Source organism: Bombyx mandarina, chromosome 01 (assembly GCF_030267445.1).
Source record: "Bombyx mandarina strain Sakado chromosome 01, ASM3026744v2".
NCBI lineage: Eukaryota > Metazoa > Arthropoda > Insecta > Lepidoptera > Bombycidae > Bombyx > Bombyx mandarina.
In genome coordinates this window covers 13,101,349-13,123,751 of record NC_143208.1, presented here as the reverse complement: position 1 = coordinate 13,123,751, position 22,403 = coordinate 13,101,349, and the positions used below count along the sequence as shown (strand labels likewise).

Genomic DNA, 22,403 nt, shown 5'->3' with positions numbered 1-22,403 from the left:
CCTTCCAACACTACATGACGATCACGACCACTCTGTCAAGAGTGACACGACTGAGAAGAAGAAGAATAACGACCTATGTGCCGATTAAATGAGCATTGCACGAAACGTGAAGTGAGTTTATTGCAAATATTTTCGATCTTTTTTTTCCCTACCAATTCGTAAGTAGCCTAAGGGCCAGCTATCCTATGGTTGATAAGTGAGCTCACGGGCTCAACCTAAGTGAGTTTGCAAACACTGGTCCTAGCAAATGCAATGCTATTAGAACCTACCACCGATTTGGAATCAACCCTCTGAGAAGATCCGGCGAGAAACTCAGTGGGTGATTATTTGCATACTTCGCGAAATATTGAATTAGATAAGATAATTATATTATAAGATAAAGAATAATTACTAAAAAAACAAAATATCCTATATAGTTTTAGATAAGTAACTCCAGTTAATTGAAGGCAATGGCCTGTATTTAGCAGAGTATCGAGCCTCGAGACGATCTTTGAGAACAAACCTTTGCATCCATATTACCTACACTGGGACAGCCTAAAATAGTAGCTGTGCTAACAGATTAGATTAAGTTTATCTTTAAGCGCTTAAACAGTTTGAATTTGTGGCTTTTTAAACATTCGGTATCTGTGAAAGGACACAAATGTAGGAAAATAAATGCTAAGGACACAAATGTAAGAAATATTATAAGATGTGTCTTTTTAGGTTCTTTCAAAAAGTACAATGAACTCTCTGTTTTACATCATTTTACTTAGTTTCATTTGATTCAGTTTATTTAGTTTCATTTCAGCTCATTTACTTTGTTGCTAAGAGTACTCTTTGGTAACACTATTCTAAATTACAATTTGAATATTAAAGTGTCATTTTTGTCAAAAATTATTATAGAAGTACTTAAACATATTTTAAATTATAATGATTAGTAATTTTCTTTCATAATTTTCTTATAATTACATTATTGTATTACTATATTACCTTCTGATTATTATTCGAACGGTTTCATCTAGAGACTCTCTAAATCATCTCAATCAATCAATATGTTATACTCAACATCATCCTTTAATAATAATTCTAGTTTATGATGCTGATAATACTGCTATGAACATCATTTTATTACGCTTCATTTCACTTTGCGTTCTGTTCTTATGGCTTTTGAATCTTTTTTGAATCACAACTCTGAAAAAGTACTAATAGTTAGAAAAATAGTAATAATCATGTAAATATTTATTTGTTTTTATGGTTTGCGAAAATAAACTGAGCGAGCTAAAGTGGTCCAAGGTCAAACCTGAATCTAATCGATACTCGCGAAACTAAATATTTCAAGTTATAGAACTATGACATATATGACACATTACTGCAATTGATTATACGTTATATAAATATTTGGCTTAAAAGACTAGAAACCTAGGACTGAATTAGCAAGAAAAAGTCAAACAAATCAATATCAACAGATTCAGAAGAAAGCGCCCGCTGCACTGTGAACACATAAATACCATTACTAAAGTCCAAAGAGTAAACTAATATTAGCTGAGAATCAGATTATTATTGGTCTTTATGAAATACATACACACTGTTCATATTCTTAGAATGTTATAAATAAATAACTTAGTTATCAGTGAAAATGGCTGGTCATATGCATATGCCTAGATTTAAAGAGAAAATCATAATAGTATTTTCCCTCTTACTATTTTTTGTATGTGTATCATACTTATATTTGAGTTATTTACAAAACAGTTATTACATTAATTCGAACGGTGAACGCTGTGTTTCTGAACTGACATCTCTAAAATATCAATTAAACGGTAAATATCCATTTCATGACATTAGGTTTAACTAATTTTTTATTCCAGTTAAATTGTAACACTTTGATTGATACAACTCAAAAGGTTAGCACATTGGTTTGTTTGATAGCGCTTAGTTATTATTATCAACATTAAATACAAGTAAATCATGTGTACTGTATGATTGAGGAAAAATGTTTTGAACAAATCAAAGTTAAACCAACATATGTTTGCGATTTTAAAACCTACTTGGACATGTATTTTTTTGACAATTTTCTTATTGAAACATCTTTAAATTCTAAGGCTTTTTTCAATAGCTACAAACCACTGAAACCATCTCAGATGTTGTAGAGATTAGTATCCTCAGAGATGTGACATTAATTTGATTTTTTGAAGTAAATTTAATAAATTGTATGCCTGGTATACACATGAAAATGTGTAATAAAAACATATACAATATAATATCAAGTATAATTGTTTTAAAAGTGGTGCAATGCTTTACTTACTCAGACAGGAATTGGATACACACTTTTTTTTTTGTTCACACATTCTATGCCGAGTGAAAAAACGCAGTTTCCTGTCCGGGCTGTGTCGATCAGTGATGGTTGACATATAGACTTTCAGTTCAAGCCGCGGCGGTCAATGATGACCGCATTTTAAAAGGGTTTTCGTTTCGTTCTTACAGGCCATTGGGCAGTCCTGTCAAACTAAATCTCATATTAATTGACCCGCGTGGCCCTCTAGATTTTCCATGTCAAGTTGGTTTTTGAAAAATTTAAGAACTTAGAAAGAAAAACAACAATTACCACACAAAGAAATTTATCGAAAAAGACAACAAACAATTCTAATATTAAACTCAATGAAAAGTAAAACTTTCTTTGACATTTTGGTAGACAACAACGATAGTAAATAGCCATATAAAATATAACAGTAATAAAAAATTCCTATAAACTTATATATCACGTTGACTGCCATATCGGTCACTGGTGCCCTACGTGGCGCACTGAAGTAGTTATGTCGATTTCTGTTGGTGAAATAGCTTGTAAATCCTGGATTGCGGCATAAATTTCGGCTTCACTACCCTTACTTGTAGACATAATCCGCAAACGCCTATTGTTCATACGGGGGGGAGGGGGTCGAATATTTTCTTCATCATCACTGATATTCAGGTTTAAAGTTTTGTAGAGAAGATCGATTTCTATATTGTCAATTTGTTTTAGGATTTTATCTTGCTTTATCTCAAAATCTTCGAATTCATCCATAGTGATAACAAATACTTTTGAAAACCAATGAATGCACTGCAATAGTAATATATGCTAGCTGTAATAACACAGCACGGCGTCTCAACTCAAGATAAGCACGGCCACTTCAAGCACAATAGAACGCGGGGGAGCACGAAGGGCTACCCGACACCGTGACCTTGTGATAGGTAGATCTTGATGCCTTTTAGAGATCCTGTGATGGAGCTCGTAAATATCTTCCACTCAAACAAAAAACAAGCACAGCTTTGAGATATTGAGTTGATAATCTATCAAAATATTTGAAATTAGATTTATTCAGATTTAGATTTATAATTAGAAACTCTCTTAGAGTGTACTGTTTATACCTGGCTGATTGGTGATAGCATTAAATGGATATCTCTTTAAACGCATTACATAAATGGTTTTGAGTAAATCTAAGGAAGAAAACTAATATATTTTGTTTTATTACAAAACAAGAAAAAAAATGTATGTTGTACAACATTGGTTCAACCATTTAGTCTGAGTTTTCATTTCAAAATGTAGTTCGGTCTAGTTGACTGGCTATGGGCAAATTCAATGACATTTTTTAAAAACAAGGTCAAGACTAGCACATTATTAGTTACGACATAGCAAGAGCTAGGGGTTGACCACAAAACAGCTTTGACCCATTTTAAAAAGTCTGTAGGTTGCGGGTTCAAATCACGTCAAGGTCACCAATTTGTAACAACGGAGGAAAAATCTTCCACCGAGCAGGTGATATTGCTCAGTAAACCGACGGTCCAAATGTTGTTGTTCCGAACTTGTATATATGCAAGCTTATCTTGAAAATGTAAGTGACATTCAGGCATCTGGCAAATATCTTGTGCTGTATGATGGCTACCCGCCACAAGTCAATATACAAAAAAGCTTGACATTTGGGTGTCTCACTGAAAGAAACTGCGTATACGACTCAATTGTGACTCAGTTTCTATTAGAAATGTTGATCACTGGAGATGAAAAGTGGATTACCAAAAATACCTCAATTGGATGTAATGTTTCAGATGTCGGATTTCATCTTATGTTTTTTTTTTAATTTATATGATATCAAGAGTATAGATTTTATGAATGTCATTTACATAGAATTTAGGAATAAAATTTAATAAATGTTAATTACAAAAACCTTTTTTTTTCGTTTTTTTCTTAATTTGGTAATTCATTTGGTTGGTTTGGTTAGTTTAGTCATTTCATTTAGTTAATTTTTTCGACATTTGCTATTTCGAACCAATGAATTCGAAATTAACAAATTTAATAATATTTCAGACAACCTTTTTTGTTGCTTTCTTAGCCCATGAATGTATAGATACAATATTAAGTGTGCATATGTTAAAACTGCCAGTAGAAATAGCGAATATCGTATCAAAATCCTTTGTGTGTTTTAAAAGAACATATCACTCACACAGAGACAATAACGGTTTTTTAAACAATTTAAACAGCACATTATAATGATGTTTCAAATAGAAAAAAATAAAATAAGGACATTTTTGTTTTTATAGAAACATTACTACTACTAATACTAACCTTTATTACGTTTTTAAAGTGGTTACAGAATACAAGAATCGTTTGGACAAGCTTCTATCAGAGACGCAAAAGGCCCATGAAATAGAGAAAACAAAGTTTAAGGACATAATGGAAAGCTGCGTTGCGATGAAACAACAGTCTTCTATTTGTCAGGTACTTCTAAATTACATTAATACATATGTATATTCAGCATGATTCCGTGGACAGGGGAAAGTGGAAAAAGATCCTAAGATTGAAGCTCATGGGTGATGGTGGTCACGACCCTCAGACATGAGGAGCACGACTCGAGGAGGAGGATATTCAACATACGTAAAAAATATAACAAAATTAAAAAGCGTCGAAAAGGTACATAAAATGCAAAGTGGAGATGGGCAGGACATATGTTAAGAGAGACACAAGAAAAGTGGACAAAGAATGTAACGGAATGGTACCCAAGAGATGGCCATAGAAGTAAAGGCAGAAAAAATCAAAGATGGGAAGATGATTTCAAAATAATAGCTGGCGGAGAGTGGCTGAGAAAGTCAAAGGACAGGACCTTGTGGAAAACATTAGAGGAGGCCTATGTCGAGAGACAAGCTGTTTCCTAGCATTAATATATATATATATAATATTTAGATATAAGCATTGTAAATTTTTAACAGCAATAAAGGCTTATTATATTATATATTCAACGAAGCACTAACTCTCACCGAGTCTCGCCTACCAGTCGGGCCCAACCAAGTTAACCCCTTGAGGCTACTGGTAATTAGGTAGAAAAAAGCTGAATCTATCACTGGATTGAAATCGTGACCCATTGAGAAGTTCCGACGAGTAACTCAGTGGGTTATATCTGTGGGTTTCACGTCTCGAATTCTTCGACGAGTTCGACGAGGTTTGCCCATGAAACCTCCCCCTCTCCATCTCCCGACTGACTGACTGAGATAAAGGTCTAATAATAAATTGCATTATGTATTATCTTATATAAGGTACAACGTTCGAACGATCAAGAGAATTTCATAAATGTAGTGGAAGTCAATTAAAATATACATTATTAAGGGTAACTCAAAAAAGACTTGTCAGATTTTGATAAAATTTAAATGTGACTACATGAGTTGTGCTTCAAATAAATTGATCAGTTGATCATTCAGGTAAAACATAAAAGAGTGGAATTGATACTTTTTTGAAGTCTGTTTTAAGTAAAATAGAATACATGAATGGAATATAAAACTTAGCGTGTCAGAGATTATGGTCGAATTTCAACTGTTGTGATTTGCTCATAACGTAAACAACAAGTATATTATACCTTGGATACCGAAAAATGTACTACATAATTTGACATTTTTGGTATTATTTTGTAAATTTGATACTCAAAGAAATGGATTAGATTTACAGTTCACTGGTATAGGTGGTTGGGCGTACTGCAATCCCGCACAGATACATAACACGATTTGTTTATTAATTTATTTATTACTAGGTACCCGCCCCTCAATTTACTTCGAGATCAGAAATTTATTATTAACCTTCTTGAATTTTCTTCTATAAAAATCTTCAAGGTAGGTGGCAGCATTCACATTGTAGCGTAAATGGGCTCTGGTAACTTAATACCGGGCGAGACATCAGGTCGGTAAAATTCGGTATAAATTTTGTGTTTTTTATTTTATTTATTTATTTTTATACTTATTTTACACAAAAAAGAAAATACAATAAAAACAGATTTAAAAGAATGTCTAAATACTATGTACAAAGGCGAGCTTAACTCATTCATGAGTTTTCTTCCAGCAAACCATTAGCAGAGAGAAATAGGATGTATAAGAGGGGAAAAGTGACAAAATAAAAGGTATTAAAGCATGACTGTTCAACTAAGGTTAAAAAAAAACAAAAATACACAACCATTATGACACACATATTTATAATTTATAAATAATTTTATAAATTATAAATTATTTCTTAATTATAAATTTATAAATAATTTTATTTAGAAGACCGGAGAAATATGTTTCAAAATTTGATAGTGTGGTTTTATAAATAACTAGTCAAACCCGGCCTGTTTGTTGATCGATCGTTGATTTGAATTTAAAACTTCACAGAATTAACGGCTTGCCCAATCTGTATATTTCCCGAGAAGTTCATCGAAATCGGTCCAGTTGTTCCGGTGTCAATACAAAACATGCATACATACACACATCGACTTTTATATGTAATGGTGGATTAACGTACCCTTCCAAAAAATAACATTTGATATTATGCACAATGTCTTGTTGTATTGCAAATTTATTAACACTTTTTCACAATTTTAGGAACACGACTAAATAATTACGTTTTCTATTTCAGAACCAGTTTGAAGATCTGCAGGCGGAATGTAAAAGAGTGAAACAAAACTACGATCTTGTTTCGAGGGAACTCCAGAAACTGAAGACTGTAAGATAGATTTAATCTTCGAATTTGAATTCGACAATATCATTGGTTTTCCAAAGACGTAATTTTGCCAAAAACACATTTAAAGTATAAGTAGGTATAATAGCAAAGATGTCACTTTAAAATTTTTTCTAGAAGCAACTTCTTGTAGGTACCTTAAAAACATTATTAAGTATAATATCAATAAATAATGTTTAAATTAAGTTTTTATTGTTGAGAATGAAATGTGGCATTATTATTTGTATTTACTATTTATTAATTTAGGATGGGCTTACCCTCCTACTTTTGTTAATGTCTCGACTCAAGCTTTAACTCGTTTTAATTTATTTCGTTAATACCTAATATTTTTTCTGATTTTTATGATATTAGCATATTAAAAAAAACACTTACAAAAAGTGATTTAAACGTGCTATTCAAATGCTTAATAATTTTGCTAACAAAACATTGCATAGTCGAACAATTGACCATCATAAAAGAATTTTCAACTTCTAAAAAAGAACAAAATACTTTGGCTAATGGCTATGTGGTTTAATAAAACTAACATTTTTCCTAAATACTTTTACTAAATATGGTCTTTATGAGGTCAATCTCCTTAATGAGTACGTCACACGTAATAAAAGCGTGGAATTTCATTTGTGTTCATAAGCTGGTAGAATAGGACCTTACGTATAGTCTGGCCTTAAGGTGTTAACTATAAACCTAAAAATGGGAATGTCGCAATCGTTTGAAATGTATACATTTGCATTATTACTAGTGGTAGTGAAGCACGTTGCTAAGGCCCGACAACGTATATTTCAGTCCTGATATTTTCGCTTTGAAAGATAAGAAACCTTGTATACTAATTGAATCGAGACTTCAATTTTGTATCTCGAAGTGGGCAACCACATCCAGGTACATATATCAGGAAAGGGTGACCTCAAACACGACAGAAAAAAGGCTTTTAGTACATGATAATTAATGTCAATCTTTTTCTTAAATATCAAATGGTTTCCACGATTTGAACATTCCAAAATTAATATTTTATATGTTCTATTTGGTACTAGTGTATAATACATATATTGGAGATTTTAGGACTAGGTTGCTTTGAAAATGACAAAAAAAACGCTTAAGCTGCTTAAAGCCATGGTTGCTAAAAGCAAATACGGTCTCATACTTCTTATTTTGAGTGTAAGGTATTTAATTAATATATTTCCGTTGAATAAATCATTTTCATCTCGAACGTACATTAAGAAGCATCGTTCAGAATAAATAAAGAAAAATAATTAGGTATTAGCGGTACAAAAGTGTACTTTTTATACCTGCGGGTAATCGTTTTATTTTTATTCGAATATAACCATTTTTAATTTTAGTTAATTTATTGTTTTTATTTTAGCCAAATTTTATTTATTAATATATTTTTAATCATTACATATTTTTTGATCAATTCTATTTCGTAGTCAATAAATGTATATGCACTAAACATATTCAATGTAATTCTGTATTTAAAAACTATTAGACATTGTAAAGAATATTTTAGAAGTTTATAATAACTTCATATGTGTATTAGGTATTAACTATTTAATGTATAGAAATACCGATTGATTTTGATAAATTACAACGAGGCAATAGCGTTGTTCTAATACGAATAATTTCGTAACGCCGAAAAAATTTTAATTACTTTGTACAACATTAAAAAGTGCTCCATTCATAGATATATATATATAGAATACTTTAAATTACAATTTTCATATATAGTTTTTTTTTTCAATTATATGTCAGAATAATTCAGTTAAATTCAGAATAGTTCAGAATAATCCTTGATAATATGTTGATAAATCAGGCAACACTAAAATACCAATAGCAACTCGATATGCGACCCTACCCCAACATGAAAGTTGCATTTGTTTAATTAAAATATCAGTTTTTTTTTTTTTTTTTGTTATAGCTTAGAAGAGTGGACGAGCTCACAGCCCACCTAGTGTTAAGTGGTGACTGGAGCCCATAGACATCTACAACGTAAATGCGCCACCCATCTTGAGATATAAGTTCTAAGGTCTCAATTATAGTTACAAAACGCATCATTAAAGGATGACATAATAATGAATTATTTAATTTATTGCTCAAAAGAAAATATACAGAAATAGAAGTTGATGCTGAATATCAAAACTTAAAAATCGAACACTTTGGAATTATGTAAAAACTGATATTTAATATAAACGCCAACATATTAGTCTGGAAACTTTCATACGGTATTTCTTAGATTCTATAGTTATTAGTGATTGTTAAGTGATAATTACTGTTTATATATTTTTTTATTTGAAAGTTCTTATACTTAACACGTTACCGTCACAGTAGTTTATAAATACAATATTATGCTGACGCTAAACAAGGGTGCATTGGAGCCTAAACAGTAAACTAGTAAACAAAAAATATAATTCATTTACGAAACCACGAGAAATGCTTGTCATTTTATCTAGTGAGGTCACGTTTCGTCAGCGGGATTGTTTAAAATACACTCTTTGTATTACTGCAAATAGTATTGTCTTGTCTTGAAAGTCCCTGCGCTCTCTTTGTATAGCGCCTTCGATCACACCCGTTACAGTACAGATTACAGAAAATGAAGTGCCGGATCTCCCATTTATTTTGGCGTGTGCATTACATGCTCTGTGGATAGATAAGTTCCTAATGTTTTATAAGCGTTGAAAAGGAAGGTGTCGCTCTGATATTGATATAATCAAAGAATAAATGCCATTTGACGATTGGAAAAAAAAATCGCTATGTTGGTTTTGATGCAAAACGGGAAAGTGATACTTTTCTCTAATTCAAGAGACAGATTGGGGATCGATATAAAATAAAATAAACCAACTATTCCTTGATTTCGTAGTATAACGAATTGAATAAAATAAAAAATCGTTATCCTGCAAAGCAACGCGTTCTTTTATCAATAATCAACATCAATGGCGGCAAACTTGAAAACGATTAGTAATGTTGCACACAACGTGGGTGATGTAAACGAGCTTAAATATCTTGATATTAACGAAGTTTTGATACAGTTTGTAAATTTATTTAATTAACTTCTTATTTTAAGTATTTATTATTGATTGAATCGAATTATTTTGAAAATGTAAACTAGATTAATACTATTATTATTCTGCTAAGTGTCTATATTAAAATCACAATAAAAATAACCACTTGAATATATCGTTTGTTTATTCATTTCAAATACAGAGCAAGCTCTAAGCCCTGTGTTGTGGATTTTCAAATAAACGATAATTAAAGTAAAACAATGGACATTTTTATTTTAAAATCCACAAGAATTGGTAGCAGAGCGTGGTTAAAGCGATATGTAAGTAAATAATGTAATTATTATGGCAAGTTCCGCATACCGTATAGAAAGTCTGCGAAAAACAACTACTACACATGGTGTTTACAAGCGCAAGCCGTCCTCGTGAAAAATGAATTATGACTACGTATCCGACAAAAATGCTTGATAACGACATCGACGGCAGAAGAGACCAAAAAGTTCAAAAAGAACGATCTCTTGGCGCGGGCGGAACTACTGCTTCTCATTTCACCATCAGAGCTGAAACAGATCAAAGGACGTACGACGTCGAAAGAGCTTGGGAATCAATTAAAAAGTATTTACCGAAGTCAAGGGCCCGCTCGCAAAGCGGCTGACACTGTTGAAGCAGCTTGTGTTAAAGAAACACATGGTCAGCGAAGACGTCCGCGACCACCTGAACAATTTTATGGACATAGTGGATAAGTTAACGGACATGGATGTAAAGATTCATTCAGATTTGTTGAGCATAATGATGTTGTACAGTTTACCTGCGTGTTACGAAAATTTCCGCATAGCCATCGAGTCACGTGATACTTTACCGCTTCCCGAGGAACTAAAGATAAAAATCCTTGAGGAAAGTGAAGCTCGAAAGAATGTTAAATGACAATGTTGAGAACGGCGGAGGAGCTTTCTACACCAAGAAAAAGGTAAATAAATATTGTCAAGAGTATAAAAAGAAGGGTCATACTACGGAAACGTGGTGGAGCGAACAGAAAGATAAAAAAATAATCTAATAAAGTAGAGTCAGGTACACTCAAACTAGCATCTGACTGTCATACAACCAAAATCGAAGGCAAAGGCAAAGTATGTTTGGAACTACACGACTATATAATTAATTTACATGACACACTTAACGTGCCAAAGCTATCGACGAATCTCCTATCAGTAGGAAAACTTACACAAAATGGCTGCACTGTCAGTCTTGTTAAAAATATGGCCTACATTAAAAATAAAAAGAATGAAACAACTTTGACTGCAAAAAAGGAAAATGGCTTAAATTATGTACATTTTGAAAATTCAAGTATTGCAAGCGCTGTGTCTGTTCCAAATATTTCGTGACTTCTATCGATGATTTGTCAAAATATTGCTGCGTGTACTTCCTTAGACACAAAGAAGAAGTTTTAGAAAAATTCAAAGAATTCAAATATAAGGTAGAAAATTCTTTCAATAAAAAAGTTCGAGTACTCCAATCAGACAATGGCAGAGAATACTGCAACAAAGAATTTCACCGTTACCAAAGAAAGCGGCATACACCGAAGATTGTCTGCTCCCTACACGCCACAGCAAAATGGCCAGAGCGAGAGAAATAATCGTACGCTCATGGATAAAGCACCGTGCTTAATGATAGAAGCAAACATACCAGAACTGAAGCAATAAGTACACTGAACAAAAGAACACTGTTGTGACTAGCAGAGACGTAAAAATTATTGACAAAATGTATTACGATAATGAAGATCAAAGCTATGATGACATTTTCTATGAAAGGGAACCACTGCAACCTGAAAAAGAAAAGAAAGTTATTAAAAGTACTCACAAAAATAATCGAAAATCTAATAAATAAGTAGATATCGAAATGAAACCATCTACGTCAAATAAAAATAAAAAGATACAACCTCCTACCATACTTATCTAACCTGAAGAAAATCCTGCAACTATTTCTCAGAGTAATGGAAACGAAGTTGAAAGGGGATAGGAAAGAGATATAGTCCAGGATAGGAGGAGTTCACAAGGTAACACTAGATCTCAAAGACAAAGAATAGTACCAAATTATTTAAAAGATTACGACCTTGATTCGCAATCTGATACTTCCGATGATTTTCAAGAACCAGTAAATCAAATAACAAATGAAGACCATACCTTGTTGTGTGAATCCGTAAATCCAAGCGTCACTGACGAGGAATGGCGAGAAGCTATTAAAAAGGAGATTAAAGCACATATTAAGAATGGTACTTGGGTTATTAAAAAGAAAGGAAACGAGGAAAACATAATAGATTTTAAGACGTTATTAAAAACACAAGGGATATATGAAAAGCTCGCCTTGTTGCACGAGGATTCACTCAAAGACCTGGAATAGATTACAATGAAACCTGGACTCCAGTTGCAAAGCTAAGTTCAATAAGATTGCTTTTCGCTACAGCTGTAAATGAAGACTTGAAACTGCACCAGTTAGACGTCACAACAACTTACTTAAACGGAGACCTGGAAGAAAAAATAGTAATGAAAAAACCAGAGTATTTAGAAGAGTATATTGCCGATATTATGATTGAAGGAAGTGCTAACGAAGATATTTTTAATAAAGCCAAGAAAATACTTGAGGATTTAACTAAGGACAAAAGTTAGAAAGTCTGCGAGTTAAAGAAAGCATTGTACGGATCAAAGCAATCTGGCTGCAATGGTTTAAGAGGCTACACGCTGAACTGATATAATATTTTGGTTTCAGTCCTTCTCAAGCTGATCCTTGTTTATGTACGCTAGGAAGAGGACGAGAGAAGATTATCCTTGGCTTCTATGTCGATGACATTCGGTTAACGTATTCTTGCAAAGATATTCTAGGCGAAACAATTAAATGTCTCACATCAAAATTCGAAATGAAAGACCCAAGAGAAGCAAAACAATAGGTCGGGTTAGAAATAGAACAGAATGAAGGACAGATAAAATTAAAACAAGAAAAATATATTAACAAGTTGCTCGTAAGATTTGGTATGGAAGAATGTAAAACGGTGAGAACGCCGATTGAGCCATATCTTAAGCTACAGAAAGGAGATAACTGTAACACAAACTTATCATATCAAAATCTGATCGGAGCACTCATGTTCTTAGTAGTTGCTACACGCTCAGATATAAGTTATACAGTGAGTTATCTATCGCAATTTAATAACTGCTATGAAGAAGAACACTTCAAATATGCAAAGCGTCTACTACGTTACCTCAAAGGTACAAAAGAAACTGGATTGTTGTTTAAGAAAAATAATAAACCAATCATTGGCTATGCAGATGCAGACTGGGCTGGATGCATTTTAGATCGAAGATCTTATACCAGTTTTGCCTTTAAACTTGCGAATGCTTTAGTCAGCTGGGAGTCAAGAAAACAGAGATCCACAGCGACATTTAGGGGAAGTCCGGGCATAGTGGATAGGCCAGGCAAAGTGAATGCGCTTTATTTTTTGTCAATGACATATCGGAACACGCGCGCCTCGCGACATTAAATTCCCCCGCCCGTCCGCATTCGTGGGCAAACAAAGCTAGCGGAGGCTTGCGACGCGATCGAGAGAAAAAGCGAAAAAACTAACTAATGAAGTTTCCTTATTACTTTTCAAGGTGCGTAGTAATACTTTAATAACTCATATAAAAGTTAACCATATTTTTTAGTACGATTATGTCCTTTAAGTGCATATTTTCAAGTATGAATTCTGAGAGTTTTGTTACTTTGTCGTCACCTCATTTGGTTTTGGGTTAAGTTTAATGAAATGAATAGCTGTAAGGCATAGTGATCACGGGTAAAGTGGATACGGCATTCGCTTTGCCCTCGATGACTTTATTGGGCATTCAATTTTTTGTTTTAGTTTTAGATGGCATATAAATACAAGAAAAAATATCAACTAAGCCCATTGGAGTGAGAACAGTATGATGCTTGCGATAGCAGATTGCTTCTAGAGCTTCGATAGCAGATTCTGTCATTCCCACGACCGCAAAAAAGTATGGTCTATCTTAAGCCGCTCTTTATAGGAATTAGAAAAAAGGTAGTTCGACTGCTCAGCTTGGTCGTCTTCGTAAAGTTTTAAACGATAAACAAGAAGAAGACAACGTATTTGTATGATATGGATAGTGTTTTTTATGGGTTAACCCAAGAAGAATTAAAAAATATTAGTTTTTGAATACGCAAAACGCAATAATGTCACTTGTCCGCCTAGCTGGGACAAAAATAAATAAGCTGGTGATGATTGGTTAGCAGAACTTATGAGAAAAAATCCACAAATACACTAAGAATTCCAGAAGCAACTACAATTGGCAGAGTTAAAAGCTTCAATTGTCCTCAAGTAGAAAGGTTCTATAAACCGTTAAGTGACCAAATTACCAGAATCTATAATATAGATGAAACTATCACTCGGACCTCGACAAATAAACCACCCGTAGTTCTTTCAGTTAAAGGTAAGAAGCAAGTTGTAGTCATTTCCAGCACTGAACCTGGACAAACTACAGTCGTGAGTTGCTGCAACGCTTCTGGATTATTCGTTCCGATGCCACACGTTCCTGTGGGTACACGTAAAAGAAAGTTTGAAAAGTCTAAGGTGTTAACTCGTACGCTAGTGAAGGGAGAACAAAAAGAAAAATTTAAAAGGAATGAAAAATATGAATAAAGATTTAAATGCTAAACCAAATACTGCGACAAAGAAAAATACTAAAATGCCGATAAATATAATTGTTAAAGATAAAAGTAAGGATAGTGGTAAGGAAACCGGGGAAGAACTGTGTGTATTCTATTATTGCGAGGAGAACTGTATAGAAATAAATAACAAAACAGTTGATGATTGGATCCAATGTGATAAATGTAAGCAAAGGAGTCACGATAAATGCACGGCTTATGAAGAAATAGGCTTATTTCTTTGTGATATCTGCACTGATTAGTTTAAAGCTATGCTAAGTATTTGTGTTCACTTTGCCCTATCGTCCTATCCACTTTACCCGACCTATGGGGTAAAGTGGATGCTGGCATATGTTGCAACATTATTGACCATTAAAATTAAAGGACTGCTATTAAGCAATTTTTGTTGATTATACTAAAAACTTTAATAAATGTTGATTCTCATTGAACATTTGTTTTTTTATATGTCTATTGGTTTTCTTCCTATATCCTATCAAACGTTAAGGTGTCCACTATGCCCGGACTTCCCCTACAGCAGAAGCTGAATATATGGCTCTATCAGATTCAGTCAAAGAAGCAATACATTTGTGAATGTTGTTGAACGATATGGCTGTTATGAAACAAGAAAAGATGATTATCTTCACCGATAACAAAGCTGCAATTGAAAGCAAAGCAAGAATGATATCGTGAGCAACAAAACCAAACATATCGATATTCGAATACATTTCCTTCGAGAACATGTGATAAATGGAAATATCGATGTTAAGTATTTGAAGACAGCAAAAATAGAGGCTGATATCATTACCAAGGGTTTACCAGGACCTCGTAATAGCGAATTAAGAAGCTCGGGTTACATTGAAAGTAGGCACCATAGATTATACACTTAATGGTAGGCACAGAGCTGTGAGGAGGAGATTGTTGAATCAAACCTTCTTCATAGTTTTTATACACAACTCTGTTTTTTATTCTTTTACTTGTCACCTCGACTTTATGTTAATTCTCTCTCCATAAAATAAAAATGTCCATTGTTTTACTTTATTTATCGCTTATTTTAAAATCCACAACAGTTATTATGATGAAAAATCACACCCCTTCTGTTGATTCATTCCAGCCGCTTTTTCTCAACTTCTTGCTTTAATCTCATCATTTGTTCGCAGTAGAGTTCAGAATCGATGGTCCTGCCTGGTGGTAACAGCTCATAATGAATAATGCCCTTCCAATCCCACCACACACACAGCATCACCTTGTTGCGAGTTAACCCGGGCTTCGCCACAGTCTGTGAAGCCTGACCGGCCTTTGACCACGACCTTTTTCGCACGTTCTTGTCGTACGTGATCCACTTTTCATTACCAGATATCAGCTCCTTCAAAAATGGTTCGGTTTCATTATGTCGTAATAAAGAATCACAAATGAGTACACGGTTCATTAGGTTTCTTTCAGTGAGCTCGTGAGGTACCTACCCAAATATCGAGCTTTTTTTGTCCTACCCAGTTTTTTTCAAATGCGCCAAAACTGTTTTGTGGTCAATTCCCAGTTCTTCACCTACGTCGTAACTATTCATATGCCGATCTTGCTCCACTTTTTCAAAAATGGCATCCATTTTATCCGTAATAGGGCGACCAGAGCGACGTGCATCTGTGACATCACAATTTCCGGATTGAAAACGCTTAAACCAAATTTGTGCTATTCTCACAGACACTGCACTAGGTCCATAAACATCGCAAATTTTTTTCGCGGCTTGAGTTGCATTTTTACTTTTTTTGTAGTAAAATTTTAAGATGTATCGAATTTTTTCATTAGATTCACTCACCTTGACAGTACGAAAAATAAATAAAAATCACACATTTGCCTAATTTGAATTTGGAATTATAATATCTTCTTTAAAATTTAAACTTTTAATGATGCAAAACCAGCCAGATACAATTAGTATAGCCAAAGAGATTTAATTACAAGTTCATACATACTATAATGTGAAAAGACTTTTTCCCCAACTTTATATGAATCGGTAATTTATTTTTAAGGCAACGGTTCCACTTTCTTTCACCACTGGTGATATACCTTGGAAAGCGATAATATTTTCAAATAATTATGAAAATATAAGTGCAGTGCATAATTAAAAATTATTTAAATAAGTATCTTAAAATGATCTTCTAAAAAACAATTGAATTTAAAACTTTTATCCCACTTTTATCCAATTTAATCCACGCCCATTGTACAGCTGCTCATGGGCACATTTAGACTATATTAATTTATGACCAATACTAGTTAAATAGCGATATCGTTTAGGTCCCACTAAGCGTGGCCCATTTACGTTGTAGATGTCTATGGGCTCCAGTAACCACTTAACAACAGTTGGCCTGTGAGCTCGTTCACCCATTTTAGCAATAATAAAAATAAGGTACATCAGAATTGACAACACTATATTTCAGGGCAATTTGTTGATGGATCAACTCAGCGACTTGGTTTTGTCTATACAAGTAGGCGCTCTACATTACCTTAACGAGATTAGTCACAATCAATATGTCGCCGGCAATCACCGTTCGACCTGCCTGACACGTGTATAAAAAATGGATGACCCATTTATTAAATTTCCAGTAGTTATTCGTCATGATACCATCGTCTATAATTGAAAAAGAAAGATGAGGTTTTTAAAAAAAATAGGTACCTATTTAAAAGGTCACTGGGCTGCTATGAGCATATCCTTCAGGACAGAATTTTCAGAAAATACACTATAGGTACTACTGCATACTTCTCGACTAATTAGATCCTTAGCATTTAACATACCGCAAACCGCACATTTTATTTTTATTACATTTCAGTAATGACATCAAAAGTATGTGATTATTGTGTTTTTCGCGATCTTTATGATTAATTTTGGGTTTTTTTCAACTGAAAACAACCTTGTTTGGGGTTGGCTTCTTGGATTTTAATGCCCGAAGATTGTGCATTGCTTTATTTTGTTAGTTTTTCTTCAGGTTGGTAACAATAGTGGTATATTAACTACATATTTAGAATTTAAGAAAATGCATACCTACATAGGCTTAGGAACAAGAAATTAAAGTAGCTGGACGTGGTTTCTCAGGTTCATCATTCATCAAATCCAGCGATGACTTAGTATGTTCCTACGATTTTATTATATAAATTTTATTACGTGAGAGATTTTTTTTTTAAATTTTATTTCATTTCGTGTCATTCCATTTCAATTTATACAATTTTAAGAAATAAATTTCCAGTGATTTCACTCTATATTATTTTTCACACACACAACAAACAATATTAGTATCTATCTATACATAAGAATAATTGAAGATTAAATAAACTCGACGATGTTATCAAAAGCATTGCATAAAGCCAAATGTTATAGCAAAAAAAGGATCTCTTACTCCTTGTAAGAGAAGAAAATCTAGCAACCGGACATATGGTATACAAAGGTATACCAGATAGGTACTATATAAATTAATTACTTTTTTTTACAGTGACTTATCAAAGTCCTCAATTTCTTTAAGTTGGAATGTTTCCTTTATAAATGTTATTTATAATTATTCACAGATAGTCGAAATTAAATTGCAAGTATCTAATCCGCGTCTTTCCCTTTTTTTGTTCGGATAAACAAAACGTTTCACACATTTCCTTGTGTCAACAATCCTTGGTAACGACTTCCTATGTTTATCTAAACGATTAACTCCCGCTTGGAGAGGGCCGCGCAGGCGCATCGTCCTATGCGGTCCAATTATTTTCTTTTGTTAATATAGTATAATCAGTAACTATACTTATGGATATTAGTTTGATTTTTTTTAAATATAACTTTTTCCAGATATTTTATGGTCGCTGGCTTGAGTGATGCGACTATGCCTGTGTTCAAATTCGGAGGGCAGACACTAAGTTTATGACGAAACACGTGTTTTACGAACTTGCACGGTGACGGAATCATGTCATAAAAGTTCAATCTTTAATTAATACATTAGCATAGCTATATATAATTACTAACCTCTATTATTCATCCTGTTTATTTCGGCAACAAAGTGGCAAATTCATGCGTTTCAGTTTTAAGGGTTTCGAATAATTAGTCATTTTATAGTTTAACTGAGATTCGATTTTATGTCAAAAAACGACATTAGTTTCATTATGTCTGTGGGTTGGCAGTGAACCAGATAGGTGGTAGCCCGTATTAGTAACTCATAAATACTATTAGATGTCAATGGTCCTAGTTTTAAAAAGGGACATTTAAGCATTTCCATACCACATTCAGATTTACTTACAGTAGGTATGCCTAATGCATTTTTTTTAAACATCATATTTATTCCTTTGATTTCCTTCGTTAATTTTCCATTAATTACATAAAGGGTAAAAAAGGTTTTACGGCTGGAGTGTCTTGATTTTTTATTATGATATTCAAGCTGTAATATAAACATTTGGGCCGTGTATTTTATACCTAATGTTGATTGCGTAGATGAGCGAGTGTGCTCAACATGAATGTCGTTTTTTATTACTGCTTTGATTGGCAGACGAGCTCACGACCGACTTGCTGTTAAGCGGTTACCTGAGCCCATAGACATCAACAACGTAAATGCCGCCACCTACCTTAAAACATAAGTTCTCAGTTTTTATAGTACAACGGCTGTCCTGCCTTTGAAACCGAAACACAATACTGCTTCACGGCAGAAATAGACCCGTGCGGGTTCACGAGACGCCCCACCGCCAGTACCTGACAAGAGGTTGAAGTATCAATCTCAATTATATTTTATAACGGTTCACAATACGCCTAGCAATAATAAATGTGTAAATTTATAAATTTCTTGCTATGACGGTGTCGTGTACCAATCACGATGTTATTCCTTTATTCAGGGATATTCTTGATCACATAGTACGGTTTTGTCATTAGAAAAATAATGCTACCTGCTTTCGAGATTTGAACGTCGGCATAGAATGATTTTGCTTTTGAGTCACGAGAACTTCTAAAACTACATCGAGGGGTGAAAGGCTGTTTTGGTTTAAGCGACATTTCGGTTAATACACGACATTTATCTTTGATATTAAAGGGTCGGTTTTATTTGGTATCAATACTAACAATTTAATGTTTTTAATTGAACTTCAATTATGTTTATCCCATTCCAATAACTGAAAAGATGTTTTGTCATGAATTTTTTCCAAATTTTAAGTTTTAAATGGCTCTCCTGTAAGCTTGCAAAAATGTTGTTTAAATTAGTACCTTGATATATTAGTATAGAGGGCCCTAGTGCGCTTTTATGGATAAGGAAATAGTAGGTATATTTCACATAAATGTGTCTAACCAATGATAGAATTTATTGATTTAATACGATTTTTCTCGGAAACAAAATGAAAAGAAATTCGAAATTCCTTTTTCAAACTTACACTATCAAGTGATTAATATGTAGAATTTGAAATTTCTCCGGAAATAAAATAAATTGTCGAATATAAATAACATAATATATATTTCTATAAAAATGACTAAATAATTAAGCAAATATTAAAAGGTTCATTTTTTTTTCTTAGTAATTTTGGACACCGGTGCTCTCCTTTCTCCTGGTGTTAAACGGTACTGAGGCGTAGTTAATGAGAATCGGTTATCTAAGGAATAGATGAAAATTATGAACCTTTTTTTTATGATTTTCTAAACACAAAACAAGATAAAAACAATTGAACATAAATTAACAAATTTTATTTAAATAACATAATTTGAACATTATTTTACATAACACTCTAAAAAACTTTTATTTGATAATGGTAGAATAATAGTGTGGGATTAGTTATTAGCGGTGGATCGTGCTGAGAGCCCGCGTGGTCTTGCACAGCTATCCATTTATACCATACCATACCATCCATATATTTTACCCTACAGTAAATATATAAAAATGTCGATATCATGCATGTTTTTAATACACTTTTATTAGCTTCAGACGTATGTATGTTAGTATATAACGGAATCTTTGAACATTATGTTGACCCCCTTCAAAACGTCGGATTAACTCGAAATTTGGTATACTTAGGACCGATGACAAATCAAAATTTTAAAAAAAATTAAAAAAATTTAAATTCAACTAAAATATGAAGAAAAAAAAATTGTTTAAAAAAAAATGCTTTTATTGTAAAAAAAATCGTGGGGTGCATGGTATCAGTAGTTATAAATATTTTATGAACAGATATGAGTAAAAGGGTTATTTTGTTAATATCCTGAAAAGCACTCCACGCTTTTTTATTTTATTAACTATTATTTGTTATTTTGTTTTTTTCGTACATTGGTCAACGAGCGCCGAATTCCGTGGTTGCAAAGCCGATAGATATTACAACCTGAATGCTGTCATCCAGCTCGAAGCACAAGGGCGAAGTCTCGATTATATTTAAAAAAATTGCCGCCCCACATAAACCGGTTAGGTTTTTCTATTAAACGATTTGCTTTCTACATCGTGGATTTCTTTTGCGAAAATGCGTTAAATACCTACATATTTTTAGTAAGTGTTTGAATTCGGAACGCCAAAAGTGTCAACGAGCGACGCCCGCTATGACACTTTTCCCCTTTCAATTCTAGCCGCCAAATACGACACATCGATTTCATATATTCATATATCTTTAATTTTTCACATATGGACTAATAAAGATATCGAAACTAATAAATACAGTCCACTCTCATTTACCACAACGCAACAGTAAGTTTGGTACAGCACTTGCATAGTCGCGTCGCACCGAACACCTTATTCTTTAAATAATAACGGCTGATGTTTGAATTCAAGTTGGCCGAAACGTTTCCATTGTGGTGTCTAACTAACACACGATAAGGATTGAGCCGGTTTGCCTGGCCGTCTTGACGTCAGTAGACTGGTTCTAAGTAGATCTTTTCTTTTACTGGGGGTCATGCCTTGCCTCTACCTACCGCATTTGGTACGCATGAACTTAATTAATTTAACACTAGTTTTAGTAATCGAATTTCGAGTGTTGGACATTACTAGGAACACTAGGAACTAGAAACAGTAGGAACTAGGAACACTAGAAACTAGGAACATTATCTAAATAGGTAATTATTGCATTACGATCTTCTGGTGCACTATATTAAAGTAGTGACGTAAAAACATTCACAAGAGGTTGAACCAACAAAAGCCCAATAGTTTGGTTCTGAGCCTCCGAAAGATTAAACAAAAAATTGTACATTTAGCCGCTTATTGCAGGAATACAAGTGATGTTAATTACAATATGAAATTAAAAATACTTACTAAGGTATCTATGCGACACAAAAAATCAATCATATTTAAAAGGTATCTAAATTAATTTCACAAAATTGTATCACTTATCAAACTAGTCAAGTAAAGTTACTGAAGAAAATGAATCTAGTTTACGTATTGCAAATGTGAATCAAGTATTAACATAGATATTAATGGAGAATCGCTTTGACATGGAAGCTATTATGGTAAAATTATTTCAACTGGGAAATAGAATTTTCAAAAATATGGTATAGCAATGGAACAATGAATTTGATCGATGTGGGCGACAATGGGTGACAGTGCTCGGGGCTCTTGAGATAGGGTGAGTGGTATTACAATTGGGCCGAACCGCATTAGCACACGGGTTCTGCCCCGGGCCGCGGCCCAGTGCCTTTGGCTCCGCCCCGCTTAACACGTTGTGACTACACGAGAGAGACAGTGTACTCTTTGGTAGGCAGTAGAAACGAGACGGGGATTTGCAAGGCGGGGCCCCGGTGTGCTACGTCACGCTATGCGGTAGCGCCCACGACACCGTTC

General features: G+C 33.6%; 1 protein-coding gene across 2 annotated transcripts; it reads left to right on the top strand.

Moving 5' to 3' along the window:
- Positions 1-1,419: 1,419 nt before the first annotated feature.
- Positions 1,420-10,143, top strand: LOC114245186 (uncharacterized). 2 transcript variants are annotated; one of them, XM_089732228.1, is made up of 4 exons: positions 1,420-1,796; positions 4,593-4,726; positions 6,332-6,389; positions 6,884-10,143. In XM_089732228.1, exons 1-3 carry the CDS (start codon positions 1,616-1,618, stop codon positions 6,353-6,355), a joined length of 339 nt encoding a protein of 112 aa, XP_089588354.1. In that variant the 5' UTR covers positions 1,420-1,615; the 3' UTR covers positions 6,356-6,389; positions 6,884-10,143. The 2 variants fall into 2 exon arrangements, with proteins under 2 accessions (XP_089588354.1, XP_028033045.1); XM_028177244.2 differs by lacking the exon at positions 6,332-6,389 and having other exon boundaries at positions 1,427-1,796.
- Positions 10,144-22,403: the final 12,260 nt, after the last annotated feature.

Bases quoted from the DNA above. Each gene is read 5' to 3' on its own strand.
- LOC114245186 (XM_028177244.2), top strand. From the start codon at position 1,616: ATGGCTGGTCATATGCATATGCCTAGATTTAAAGAGAAAATCATAATA. The intron at 1,797-4,592 runs GTAAATATCCAT...ACGTTTTTAAAG, and splicing joins TCTAAAATATCAATTAAACG to TGGTTACAGAATACAAGAAT. The intron at 4,727-6,883 runs GTACTTCTAAAT...TTTCTATTTCAG, and splicing joins AACAGTCTTCTATTTGTCAG to AACCAGTTTGAAGATCTGCA.